The following is a 15,302-nucleotide window of genomic DNA, read 5'->3' on the forward strand; positions in this document are numbered from 1 at the left end:
AATTTTAATCAATATATGGACAAATAAGCTTTAATATAAACAAAATAAATATGTAACCATGCCCACAACAGTAGCTAAGATGGAACCAAAGTTTTGAAGATGAAAAAACATTTTGTAAACAACCACAGAAATAAAAAGTAAAATGGGCTTTACAGAAGTGGTAAATGAAAACACATAGTAAATCTTTCTAGAGAGATTTAATCACGTTTTATTTTTTAAAATAAATTACTAATTACTGGATCTACCAACACAGAGACTACAAAACATGATCAAATTTCAAATGTATGCATGATGGATACAGTTTAAGAATTAGAACTTCATTATTTTGCGAGACTCGAGTTTAAGAAAAAGCAGTTTATTTCATCAACATGTCTTCTCAAATTAAACATGTGCCACATTTCCTGAAAGATGTGTCTTCCTCTCATTACGCTGTTATCTCATAGCCACTAGACATCAGCAAGTCCACTGGAAACAACAGTCGTTACTAATAATGTTTTTGAAATTTGGAGAGGAATAAAAGAGAATGAGGCACAGTGAAGTACTGTCGACTGAACAGTTGATACTTACTTCATTCTCTTCTATTACTGCAACTTAAAAAATAAAATAACATCCCCAATGATTCAGTAAACTCAGTGGGAATTTCACGCAAACATAGCACAGCATCTGGTCAGAGTATGCCAACACACTATTTCTTTTACCCTCTTTCATTAGATAAATATTGCAGAATACTACTTACAGTCTATTCCCGATCACTTATTATGGAATACTGCAGAAAAAGGTAATTAGTAATCCCATATTATCATAAATCAGGATATTCTATATTAATCAGATAATTTCTCAACTGACAAGTCATATTTGTGTAAACACTATTCTTGCTTCTGATATATTATTTAAATAAGAACATTACTGCAGTGATATGGATCACAATAAGTAGAGAGTGCAGGAAAGGTTCTCTCTAAAACCTATGAATTTATCTTAAAAAACATAATTATTTCTTTTCCTTCTTAAAGGTGGGAATGTTTCTTAGACCAAAACCATTAAGAATACTATCCCTAATAGGAATCACAGGTAACAGTACTAATCTCTAACACAGTTAACTTAAAACGACAGAACTTTTTCACCCAGGTACATGACCATACTTTTGGGACTAAGACACTACCAAGACTTGCTTTGTCTCTGACATTTTCATTACAGTGTGGAAAGCAGAGGACATTTTGTCTTAAGGGTAGGGCTGAATATGAAAGAAAACAGATAATTCAAGAAGATTGGGTTAAACCTACCGGATACTAATTCTAATCTAAAAATCAAGTCTTGTAGGCAACCACTGTACTAGTTTTATGAAGAAAATAACCACACAAACACAAAGAAGATGCAATCATTCCTCTGTCATACGTAAGAAAAAAACAAGTACAGAAATCCTAATTGGGCACTGCAACGGTCTGATTTACTCACAGAAGTTACAAAGGCAAAATTGCTTTCATCAGTAATAATATATTAGCTCCAAACTCTACACCTAAAATGAAGTGCTTATGAAACTCTTCCAAATGCTTTGTTCTGAAGAAGGCCATTATATCAGCACTAAATCAAGACAGCTAGTATGAAAAATGGAAAACGGAGATTTCTTTTTACAGTAAGCTATAAAATGACAGGGTCTGAAAAAGTAATATTAAAGTGATGCTGTAAATCACCAAAAAAATTTTTTTTTTTTTTTTAAAGCTAACTATCGTGCTTCAGAATAGAAACAGTGAATATGGAGATTCTCTTCATAAAGTGTTCTTCGCAAGTAAGTTTTACATAACTGAGATATAGAGAAAGGGTTTGCTTGGAATTTGAATGCAGTGAATAGCCATGATATAATGAGAAACAAGTATGATCTACCTCTCTAATTAATTTTCCTTCTTCACCCATACTGTCACTTGTTATGGTAATGTGAATCTTAACCTTAATGAGACATTTCATACCACCTTGACTAAAGATACTGCAAATAACAACACTTTTTATTTTGTTTTTATTTTAATGAAGAATCTCTTTATACTCTCAAAACTCTCAGAAAATGTACGGAACTCCTGCTAGTGAAGTTCCTATCTACAATGCAACTTTTGAGAGACTGATTTATATTTCATACTTTTAAGTGAGGATTATGCTATTAAGCGTGTTACAAAATGATCATGTTCTCTGCAGGAAGTGTTCCTAGTATTTTTTGCAAAGGTAGTTTGTCTGAGGACTGCTTAAGACATAAGTTCTTCAAAAAAATTTAGTATGCATTCCTTTACAACATTTGTGAACTGAACATAAAAAGCTATTAAACATTCACAGGACATTCTTGAAATATATTTAAAAAATCAACTTCACAGAAAATTTTCAAAGATTTCTGGGAACCTTGCAAGCAACTCACTGCAAATACACACAAGTAACATTAAACTGGGCCCAATGTCTTACAACTGGATCTACCAACACAGAGACTACAAAACATGATCAAATTTCAAATGTGTGCATGATGGATACAGTTTAAGAATTGGAAGTTCATTATTTTGTGAGACTCGAGTTTAAGAAAAAGCAGTTTATTTCATCAACATCTGTCTTCTCAAATTAAACATGTGCCACATTTCCTGAAAGATGTGTCTTCCTCTCATTACGCTGTTATCTCATAGCCACTAGACATCAGCAAGACCACTGGAAATCAAGAAAAATTTAATACTTGGTACTCCATTAAATGAAATTGCTTCAAGAAAAATTGCTTTCTCATTCTCCCAGCAGCCTCAAAATACAGTGACATGCCACACGACAAGAATCCCTGCTCACCATTTTGGTAAACAGGTAGTAAATTACATGGTTTAGGTATCAAAGAGTTTACATTTGCAAGGAGATGTAGCATTCTCCAGCAAAAGAGGGACTTCCGTTTTGTAGAAGACTATTGTTCTATTTTCTAGAAAACAGAGACTTCTCTCCTGAATACAGTGTTTTAATTATTTCAGTGAGGAAACAATTCTATCCTATTTGGGCATTCACAAGATCCATCTGGTCTTTAAGGAATATCTTATCTAGAAGAGAGCAGTATATTGCATATAGTGCTTTGGAAAATACATAACCAGTATCCCAGTGGTGTACTACTATAACCGATTAATTTTACCTTCATGATCTTAAATTAATGATTTTTTTGGGCACATACCAAATTGTCCTCCGCTGTATAAGGCATCCAACACCTCAGAGTTTCACTAATGCCCATCTGCTAATCACATGATAAGCCAATTCTCACTTTTGAAACTGCTGACAGCAAAGCAACTACTCATTCTGCCAGGTTCACTTTTACCCTCTTCAGCCCCGCAAAGATGGAGGTCCCAACTCTGCAAAAACGGTTCAAAAAAATATCAGTCTAGAACTTATTTGGACCAAATCAGACAAATACCCACAGCAATATGTAGTCCCATGCTGCTGTGTCCTCTCACTAGATGTGATTCATGAAGATTGCGTGGCCTCACAAAAATTGACACGCCTACCTACCAAAACTCTTATTCATGAACTACACCATAAAAGCATCAGTATAGGACCTAAATCAACCCCCATCCAAACCATCTTTTTACTTCAGCAGAGTTGGATCCAAACACTGCCGAAAATACTGCAATAAAAAAGCATCAGAAGGTGGTGTATTAAAAAAAAAAAGACCAACATTAGATCCTGTAGTATCTATCGAGTCATACAATTCAAATAAATAGACGGACTTCCATTCCTCATTAATACCCATCAGCTCCTACTGACTTCAGCAACTTTTAACAACTAGGATATTTATTTAAACTACTTTCCTTAATCAGCTTTAGGGATCATTTTTTGAAAGGTATTTAAGAGTCTATGGGTGTAAAAAAGCAGAAATAAAATCTAAGACAGTTAGGCACCAAGCAGTCTCAAAACCCCACATGGCTCCTGTCTGCAACTCCAGGTACCTAAACATACTCAAAATTCTGGTTCTGAAGATCTATTCTTTTTTAAATCAGTGGGCTAAAAAACCTGCTTAAATAAATTACTCATTTTACAAGCTACAAAAAAATTAGTAAATATTAGTGTGAAGGCACAACTTCACTCTTTCAATGTCTTTAAGGACAGCATTCAAGATAATTCACTCTGCAATTATGCACTTATGCTTACATTTGGATATATTTCTGTGTTGATAAATAGAACTGGCACACATCTCACCAAAGCTGCTACTGCAGTACTCCAAAATCTTAACCTGATTTTGCTGAAGATGACCTGCACACCATGGGCTGAAAACAGAAAAAAGGTGAACATGCAAACTAGCTGCTTTCATTCAGCTTGGTTTTTTTAATCCAGTTTACTATGCAGGACACAAGCAAAAGCATACAAAGGATAAGATGATTTGCACCCACTTAATAAATGCAGGCAAATACCGGCTTTGATCCCAGCAATTTTATCGGAAAGCTCAGTTCACCAGAAAGTGTGCAAGACAGAAAGAAAGAGAGAAAGGCAAAAGTGACTGAAATGCAAAGGGAAAAGTGTATGCAACTTAGGCATAAGTGAAGGCAAAAATACAACCCTAGAATTAAGATCTTTTGAATGCAGGAATAATAAACTTCCAAGTAAATGTCACTTCACTATGACTGAGTTTCCCCAATTGGGTATTGTATATATATAATTTTATATATATAATTATTAGGCACACACTTTCCATGTTCTTTCCCCCCAAAAGCAGAGCTGACAATGGTGACAGCAGAGTGTGTAATTAGTTTTTATTGTTCCCCTGACAGCCATAGCTCTGCAAGGACCCCTTGCCTTTTCCATTGTAAATGTTATGGAAAAATACACTAATGACAGGCATTTAATTATGGGCACAACGACCACGATGGGAGCTGTGCCAAAAGTGATTGGCAGCTTTGGATACCAGATATTCACAGCAATGGTTCTTTTTCTTGCATACCTTGTAACCCAGATTACTGAAGATATGAGGTTTTTAAAATATCAATCTAAAGCTTTGCTTATTGTCTATAGATATTATTATTAATAACCATCACCTTAAAAACAGACAGAAAAAATAGACAAAATGTTGGGGTTTTTTTTGTTCAAAAGTAGCATGACGTTTTTTGAAAGAGGTCTATCCACTGACAATGCCATCAACGTAAAAGAAATCCCCACCAACTCTGGCACATAGTTGACTTTTTTTTTAATTATACATAGCTACAAACAAAAAGATACTATGCCCCCTTAACGTATCTTTATTCGATATTTACAATAAACTGTCCCACATTCAACTGTAGTTGCTGAAGTCCTTTTTCGCCTGATTAATTAGCAATTGGGAGACACGCTTTTTGGCAGCTTTTGTATCCCTATTATTTCTTCTGGTTTGGCACAAAACCTCCCTTTTGGGAGCACCAGTGTTTGTACTGTACCCCGCTTAGTGATGGATCACTAATTTTTAATAAACTAAGCCCCAAGAGAACTGCAAAAAGATGTATAAGTGTATTGGAGCAATAACTGTAAACAAATAAATAAAAAAAAAGGCAGGGGGGCAGGGGGAAGAGCTGTTGCATTACACAAAATATCAGGTCTTTTCCAGACTATGCATGGAGAGCATATCCAGGAGATCACATGTAGTCTGAAGACACAGGTCTGAACTGGCTTTTAACTACTCGATCCAAATCTCTGCCTTTATCTTTAAAAAGCTTTAAAAAGGCAACTAGCTTATGTGGATGAGCATTTTCCTTGAAGAATGCTATATGTGAATGTCCCTTCACTGTTTCTCATCCCTCCCCCACCACCAGATGAATGAAATTACTCTGTGAAGCAGATCTCTATGAAGAATGACCGCACAATTCTGGACCAAACGGTTCTAAGTCTATGTAGCAGTCACAAATCCCTGGCTAAGCCGAACAAAGCAACATTATTCCTAAGTGGTAAGTTTGGGAATATAAAAGTGAAGCTGTCTGGCTCTAAAGTGGTAACTTGCAAATAGCTGCAGAATCAATGTTGGCTGTCCATCCCCCATCCAGCTGGCTCTCATATCAGTAACTTCAAAAATGCAGTTTGCCATTATGGTGGCTTAAGGCACTTTATGTGCCAGTGCAACGACCATGCTGTGTGTGCATGTCAGAAGGTCAATACTTTCAAATTCCAGAGTCTCTCTTTATTTCCTTCTTTGCTGGAAACAATAGGAAAGAGAGCAGGATTGATAGCTCCTACTTTGTTAACTTCTGCTCACCAAATGCCCTGCCTGTATGAATACATAACTGGTTTTTTTAAATCTGATTAGACATCAACTAAAGCAAAAAAAAAAAAGCAGCTGGTTTTCCTGCTCATTAACAACATTAATTAGCAAATTTTCTTGCAACAACTTTTAACAATTGCAGGGGACCCAACACTATTAAAGCTGCTAGCAGTCCTTACCTAACGCCGATGAACTAGCATCACAGACTAGTAACTGTAACTTTGTAACTACAAAGACCATCATCAAATTTACCAGTAAGTAAAGAAAAATACTTACTCTTTTCTGTCTCCTCACAAAAAATACATCTATATTTAATTTATACAGCACTACCAAAACAACAAAATATTAGACATTGAGATTTGTTATTTTTTTGTTTAGTTTTGATTAAAAGATTTAGAGTGTATTCAGCTCCAGTTTCAAAGGCACAGAGATAAGACTCAAATTTATTTACAAAATTAAAACAAATGTAAAGTAAAAATTAAAATAAAAAGTCCTATGTACAGTACTAGTAGTATAATAAAAATTTATACATATTTCTTAGCAATTCCCTGTGTGATAAGATAATGTGATTTGAACGTTTGTAGAGAGAAGGAAGTTCTTCTGAACTGTAATATGAATATGAAAAAAATACTACTTTGAAATCCACAAAAGCAAAAAGGTAGTGCTTCATTGCTACCCACTAGGGAAAGGCTGCAGCACCCAACTACTACTGATGAACAACTCACACAATGTGAATATGCCTACCACTGGCCAGCATCCGCCCCCAAGCTAAAAAATGAAATAATTTCGGGGAGGAAAAATTGTATTATTTTAATGAGTAAAGAATGTCAATGCTACACAGCATAAAAAATACATTCTGTCAAAATATGCATCCTTTTAAATGTCGTAAGGCCAAATTTTATCTTTAAGAATGGAACAAAAAGGTATTTTAGCAGAGGGTGATCAGAGTCAAAGCGAAGGTATCTCCTACTCCAGCTTTTTCTATCACCAGATGATTCACAAGCAAATCATTCCCTCTCTGCACTCCAGCACCATTTCATTACTGTCACCAAAAACTAAAATTGGTGCCTATCAAATAAGATGGTTCTTCAAGAGTCCAATGAAAACAAACAAAAAATATAAAGTTACTCAGTGATAAACATGAAGTAAAATTTTTTATTGCAGGTATTACTGTTCAACAGTTGCTCATTAGACTAATATGCTGATTTAATGATGGAAAAGAAAATTAGCAATGTGAAAATGAACTAATACTCTACTTACAGGTTTTGTGAGTCTCAGATCCTTTTTTTCCATGCCATATATCATATGGATAGGTAAATTCTTCCACTAGATTATAACTCAAGTGACAATAAGAATTGTAATTTTCAAGGCTTTTCAAGTAAAACTTGCCGAACCTGAAGAATTTGCTATAGATTGGTATTAGCAATTCAAGCAGATCTTGCTAATTAACAGGACTCTTGTGTATCTTCTCGTTAGCCGATTTTTCTTTTGACAGCATTTTTGCTGGTCATGCATTTAAACAGAAAAATGACCATAAAACTCCTAGCATACCAGTTAACAGAACATGGGCATCAAACAATTTCTCTATATTTGGCAGCAAACTCATTTTTTTCATAAAACTAGGATCTAACAGTGTATTTTCATCAACCTGTCAACAGTAAAATATGAAGGATGTTTCCCCAGATGAAAAAAAAAAATATATATGGGGGGTGGTATTTTCTCATATTGGAAACCTTGGCATTCTACCGGAGAGAAATACAATCTCAATCCTCACGGAACAGCACCCTTTTTTATATATTTTCAAATACTTGATTTTAACACAAATTATTTTTAAAAATGTGTAGGAGTGGGAATTTGTGGTTTTGTAACGTAACAATCTATGCTCAGTTTCTTAAAAAAAGAGGATTTCAGACATCTATACATGTTTGCACACTATAAAATAATACCCACCATTTTAAATGAGCCTAACTATAATCTAGCTTGTAGAGACTACAATGAATAGGGAGAATGCAAAAATGCAAGGAAGACTTCTAATGCGTGAAGGATTCTATTCTTCCATTCAGCTATCCTGAAGTACATTACAGTAGGGCTTACTCACAGTAACTGTAATACCACCAGAAAGCAATTTCAATAACGTGTCTGTTTATTTTAAACCAAACGTTTCCATTTCATTATGTTGGTGTGCTGCTGACTGACTAAATTTTAAGCACAAGTGCAACGAAAATGTAAACAAAACAGGGCCCTGTATTCTCAACAGTGAATTACACCATTCAGAAACACTGGAAGTTTAGATTAATCATGAGCCTAAAGACATTTTTTAAAAACAACAATGCTCAGAACAGGATAGCAGAGCAAAGAGTGATTATTGGAAGAAAATGCCAGTTCCAAAATACTTCTAATTGCATTTTAAAAAATTGAAAAACAAACAGAGGTACATCTGACAGCTATGGACAAACTACTGTCTACTCATGCTTTCTCCAGGAAAGGTTGCATCTTTGTTAGCATCTTCTCTAAGGTAACCCAAATGACCAGCCTTCTTTATGTGCTTTCTTAAAGTCTAATAGTTCAACAATGCAGTACTCTGCCCAGCAACAGACTGGTTTAGGAAGAAGCAGTAACAAGGTACCCTAATAAGCCCAAGGAGTTCTCAAAGCATATCCCTGTAATCTTCTCTGTTTCATTTTACATTTGTGCCTGAGTGCTTGCTTATCTACCTGCCCACCTACTGACCCGAGGACTACTAGCCTGCGAAGAAACGGCACAATGGGAAGATGGCCAAGAACTAAAACACAGATTCTACATTTTTTTAAATTATTATTTTTAATTTTAAAGCAAAAGATCTTAGCTGGAAGATGGGAGCTGAGAATTAGTTTGTAAAGCTATTCATTTTCTAAACATTTAAGAGTTCATCAATTAAAAAATACCATTTTCAGACTTTTTTTTCCTCACACAACATTCATGATTTACTCTACACCACATCACCTTCTAATGACACACTTCAACGCATACATACATATGTATATATATGTGTATATATATACGTAAGTATACATATGCATACATTGAAATGCATACATTCGCATACGAATGTATATATATTACATATGCCTCCCCGTATGAATGCAAAGACCATGACTCCTGAAGGACTAATTGCATTCATTCATTTTCTCAGCCCAGCATGAAGCTGGTAGATTGCTGGGATCATAGCAACAGGGGAGAGAAAGGAAGGCTCATCTTTATCTGTCCCTCTCCAAAAGGATATAGGGCTAACAGAAAGAATGCAGTGAAGTGCCCTCACTATGTGCATTTGGAAAAGATTTAATCAGAAGCATTTCATGAAGACCACGTACCACTTAACAAGGTGCCTTTCATACAAAGGTGGAAGCCAGTGAAACTATTGTTCTTTGTGTAGTTTTTCCATAGAATGTTTCAAACTGTTTCAAAACCCCACTTTCAAAATAAATACCAATATTCTTTTGGAGACACAAGGTGTTAGTGAAACTATTAAAAGCACAGAAAGTAGGTGTAAAGAATTGAAGGCTCTACTACTGATCTTTTAATTATGAGAAACCAGTCAGAGATTTCTTCAGCTCTCAGAGCAAGCTGCTGGATAAAATGCTCTCAAAACACAAGCTATGCTGTTTCAAAATAGTTACATATATACATATATATGTGTGTGTGTATATATATGCCAAGTACTTAAGCTCTTATGCTTCCCTTAACATATAAAAATTGTATGAAATACCAAAACCAAAGCAAATGCCTTGATTTTGCCCCTCTTTGTCCCGAACTTCTCAGTTGTTCTTGACACACGTAACTGCCTTCTTCCTATTCCAACCATTTCTGCATGGTTCCCCTAATCTCTGTACATAGGCAGAACTATTTCTAGATGGAAAACAAACAAGCCAAACCAAACAAAAAAACAGCCACAACCTCAGCATATACAACCAACATTCCACGGTGAAATCTGCAAACACGTGTAAATGGATGGTAGGATACTCAGCCATCCATCCAGCCGGCCAGCGCACTCCTGAGAAGTGCCAGGCGTGCATGAGCAGCCACTGTCAGAGCTTCTCAAAATTAAGTCTATGCATTTGGCTGGTTCAGGGAGGCACTTAAGCAGACATCCATTCATCCACACAACTGCAACAGAACTTAAGTGCGTCAGCACGCATTGCAGGGAAGTCGGATGCTTTTCTGAATCAGTGCCTAAATACTCAGCTTCAAAATTCACCTAAGTTTAGACATCCAGGTCGTGAAATTCTGGTCTATGCATAGAATTTTCAGAAACATCCACTCATTTTTCTGGTCACCGCTCCCAAGTATCTATCTTAAAAAAACCCTCTAGCAATATTGATCAAATTGTGGTATCCAGCTAAATTATGGGAACTCACCAGTTGAAGTTGAAATGATTTTTCAGTATCTAAATTCTCTAATTACCATCTGATTTCTTGATTTTATTATCCACATAAATACACAAACAGAAAATACATCGGCATCCTATGTCTTTATAATAATTCTCTTGTGGATGTAACCTTATACACAATTTTCTTGTATAAGGAACAGCCAAATCCAATAATACTCCCAATAAAAAATACTTGCTTTCGTGAGACGACAAGGTTTGGCCTCTATATATGACCAGAAACTAGACCTGAAATGCAAGTATTTTTAACCACCTTTAAACTAGTAACAATTTATGAAGCTACATAACCTGCCACTGAAACAACTTATAGGGAAATACCTAAATGTAAACCACAATCTTGAAGCACAATCCTGCAAGCAGAAAAATGTACCAATAATTACAACTAGTTCAGCTTGAACTCTGAGAAGATTAAAAGCAGTAGCAAGCACTAAGCAAGCAGACCGCTTCAAAATTTGGCCCAGGTACATGACATTTTGGCTGAATTCTAATTAGGAGGACACTAGTAATCAGGATTAAATGAATATGCTCCAGTACAAAACAAACTCCCCAGACTATTTTAAGTGTTTTATTCAGAATAATATTCTTTGACAATAGTATTTTCCTGTCCCATATAAGAACACATATGCAAACAGTGCTGAAAGCTAATGCACTTTAAGGTGATAATTAGAATTCATGTACACTTAATTCTAAGCCTACATAAATAACAAAAATATTAGAACACATTTTCAAGCTTACTTGAGGATTAATTTCCAATCCACAAAAAAAGGATTAAAAAACCTCATTTTATTATATTTCAAAATCCTAATACTTACACATATTCTCATCTGGAATTAGACTACAGCATTTATGGTATTTCATGTATGTTGATAATTAAATACATAACAAAAATAAGGCACGGGAATACTTAAAACATTTCTAAGAACACATGTAGGCTCTGTAAGAATATACAACTTTGTTACTCATACGTGCTAACAGTAATGATCATAGAACATTTGTTAATTGAGAAATGTAGTATGAATTTTGCTCTTAGGATTTTTTATTTACCAAATATTGTTAACACCAGAAGCACTTATCAATTGGGCCACTCATCAATTTACTAATGTGTCTTTTAATAAGGATGAGATCTTTATGTATTTCAATAAATTGCTAGGGCTTCATACTAAAAACCTAAACATCATTGTATCCGAGGGAAGTACAATCATTATTAAATTCTTCAAAGTTTTGATGAAACCTTAATTTAGACTGCCTTTAATCACTATCAAAATGATTAACATTTCATTTTTAAAGTGAATTAATTAGTTCTACAGCAGTTTGTTAGTTCTGAATAAATACAGTAAAGAAGTAAGCTAAAGCACAATGGTGGCATTTGTGTTTAAAGCACGACAGTGTATTTTGTCTACTAATTTCAAATGGTTATCACTAAGCAAGCATCCCTACTTACTTCTACGTGTGTAAAAAACAGATTGTTGATCTCCTGAGTCTGTCTCTGAAAGCAGATAAATCACTGCGAAGTTATTCCTGCAACATTGTTAACTGCTCTAAAAATTTTGATAACCAAAGTGAATTTTGCCTTCAGCTTAGATTCTGATGAAACGAATTCAAAACAGAAGTGTTTTCTTTTCTTCGGGTCTCCTACACCTACCATTCAGGTGTTTGCCTGTTTTTCTGTAATGATCATGTAACTTGGAAAGCACACAAAAACTGGCATAGTGTATAAAACAAAGGAGAAATACATCTGCACCATGCTCTTTCTCATATTTTTAACTCACAGATAAACATGACGTGTCCAAATAGATACTTCCATTGTGAGAGCGCAGTGAATATTTTAAGACAAGAAGAAATGTTTGTTTTTAAAAGGGAAGGTTTAGAAACATCTTACAATTAACTCTTCCTCTAGTGTTTGGAAGAATAACAAAACTAAGTTTTCTTTGCAGTCTGCTGATGTTTAATGTTGGACTAAGACGAGATTTCATTAACAGTAATAAAATACGATCAAACTTACTAGAATTCTTATAAATCCATTCAATGCATAATACCTACCGACTAGGAAAGCGTTGCTTGTACTATCTTTACCTATGTGCAGTTACTGTGTAAGCTCATCACACACGAGAGCAGAAGTGAAAAATCTTGAATGTAAGGTTATTTTGAAGTATTTTAGCTGTTATGCCAGCAACGTGTGCATTTAGTCAAACTTATTTCTTTCAACAATCCTCCTGCTGCCCAGTGGGATTTGTGAATATTACTTTTTTCCAGGAGTTACATTTCATTTTGCCTAACAACCACAGAAAAAAAACCTCTGGGTTTCAGAGACAAGCAATTTTTTGTTACGTATGTTCTCTGATGTGCGATATGAGATGTAACTTTTCATCTTATTTACTCTGAGCAATTTTTTTCAAATTTTTTTACATGTAAAAAGAGGAAAATGTAGACATAGGCATTTAAAATCATAGATGCTCATCATTCCCAAGCATGATTGTTACTTTGGATAAATCCTCTTTGTCTCAAGCTTTTTGTGCCAACTATTTATTGCTGAGGCATTGTTACCAGGAACACAGTATTAAAGTGCTGGACAGACTAGCTAACTCTGGACACTTGAAAATTCTGCCCGTTAACTTCTGCATCACCTATTTTGAAGCCCCTCTGGAATACCGAGTAGAGGAGTTTTCTGCAGGCAACACAGATCTATTAAAAAACATGACCTGTGACAAAAATCAATGTGCTAATCTCAAACCAAACAGCAGTATCAGAAGCATAAAAAAGAGATAACCTAAGATAAAATGTCCCTAAATTTACTTAGACCAGCTTGACAGGTTTAAAAAAGAAAGTAAGTCTGCTCACACGCACTTTAACAAGGCAAAAAATGTAATACCCAGGTGACTTTTTACCCAAACACATGGATACCATTTGGAGCAGGACTGAAATTTTCTGATGCTAAACATGAGGGAAAACTCCAGAAAAATTAAATGAAACCTCCCTTTCCAGTAGAAGGCTCGTTGAACTGCATGCAAAGCCTGCTGTCAGAAACCCTCTGGCGCGCCTCGGCGCGAGGGTAGCGGGGAGGCTGTGTCAGCACCGCTCAGCCCCGACGGGGACACCGGCGATGCGCCGTCCGTCCCCGGCGGCACCGGCACCCCCCTGGCCCGGGACGGCGTACCTACCTCGCTTCCTCACGGTTACCTCTAGCCTGCCCGGGAGAGCCCCCCGTCGGGCGGGCAAGGCAGGGCACGGCAAGGCAGGGCACGGCAAGGCAGGGGGAAAGCCACCCCTCCGCCGCGGCTGCCGCCCCTGACAGCGATCCCGCCCGGGGCTGCCGCGAAGCCGGGACGGGCCGCCCCGCTCCGTCCCGCCAGGGAGGGAGACCCCCGCCTCCCTGCCCGGGGCCGGCTCCCCGCTACCGGCGGGCGGCTGGTGGCCGCGCCCCGCCTGCCGCAGGAGCCCGCCGGGGCACAAGCGGGGGGCCGCTACCTGCGCCCCCTCATCCCACCCAAACTCCTGGAGCGGGCTCGGCCGCAGGCGCGCGTCGCCCCGCTGCGAGGGGCGCCCACGCCGCACCGGGGGCGCACCGCCCGGCGCCTGCGGAGCGGCGGCGGCCGAGCCCGGGGAAGCGGCTAGCCTGCTGCAGCGCTGGGGCGGGGGGGCAAGAGGGGAAAAATACCACCACCCTCCGCCCCACAGGCGCCGCTGCCTGTAGCCTCTACCCTCCGAGAAATAAAGTTTTCCACCCCATCTTGCAGCCGGGGTAGTTTCTGCAGGCGCTGGGCAGGAGCCGCCAGCACTGGGGCGCCGCTCCCCGCCCGCCCCCCCGCCGCGCCGAGCTGCCCGCCCGCCGCCGCCCGGTGCGCGCCCGCGGCCGCCCCGCGTACCTGGGGTTGGTGCTGTTCCAGTAGACGGCGTAGCGGTCGGCCACCGCCTTGGCGCCGGGCTCCTGCCCGCGCACGCACACCCACAGCGCCGCGGCCGCCAGCAGCAGCACCTCCACGTGCGGCATCGCGCCCGGCCGGCGGCGCGGCGAGACGGGATGCGGAAAAAATTAAGAAAGGGGGAAGAAAAAAAAAAGCGGGGGAGGGGGGGGGGGAGACGGGACCGAGCCGGGGCGCGGGAGGTGGGGGGATAAATAAATAAAACGCGAGGCGCAGAGGCGGGTGGGCTCCGCGGCGTGCCGCGCCGCAGCGAGCGGAGGGCGCCTGCCGCCGCAGACGGGCAGCCGGCAGGGAGGCGCGATCCGCGGTCCCTCAGGGAGCCTCACCCCGGCAGGGGGAGGTGGGGGCCGAGACGGGCGGCGGCGGCAAGCGGCGGGCGGTGCTCATTCACCGGGAGTCCCGTACGGAGCCCACGGCACGACATACACCGGCCCGCCGGCGCGGCGGGCGGGCGGGCGAGGGGCGTCGCTCCTCCACCCCCTGCGAGCGGCCCCGCCGGCGCTGGCGGCGCGGCCCCGCGGCTCGGGGGCGGCCGGGGGACGCGGGGATGGAGGGAGCGAGCGGGAGAGGGGGGAGAAGAGCGGGGAGGAGGGGAAGGAGATCTTCCCCCTGGAAGCCCACGGGGGGTCCTGGCAGTGTGTTAAAGGCCGCCGGCTTGGGAGCGGGGCGAGAAGTACCAGCAGATCTGAAAGTACAAAGTTTGTGTCTTCCTTCCCGGCCCTTCGCCGCCCGCCAATGAAAAACAAAC

At 39.4% G+C, this 15,302-nt stretch overlaps 1 protein-coding gene across 1 annotated transcript in view; it reads right to left on the minus strand.

Moving 5' to 3' along the window:
- Nucleotides 1-14,622, minus strand: part of EFNA5 (ephrin A5) — a 215,710-nt gene extending 201,088 nt beyond the window's left edge. Inside the window, exon 1 of the mRNA XM_076362284.1 lies at nucleotides 14,498-14,622. Coding sequence (XP_076218399.1) covers nucleotides 14,498-14,622 — 125 coding nt within the window. The remainder of the gene's footprint in view (nucleotides 1-14,497) is intronic.
- Nucleotides 14,623-15,302: the final 680 nt, after the last annotated feature.

Source organism: Aptenodytes patagonicus, chromosome Z, assembly GCF_965638725.1.
Source record: "Aptenodytes patagonicus chromosome Z, bAptPat1.pri.cur, whole genome shotgun sequence".
NCBI lineage: Eukaryota > Metazoa > Chordata > Aves > Sphenisciformes > Spheniscidae > Aptenodytes > Aptenodytes patagonicus.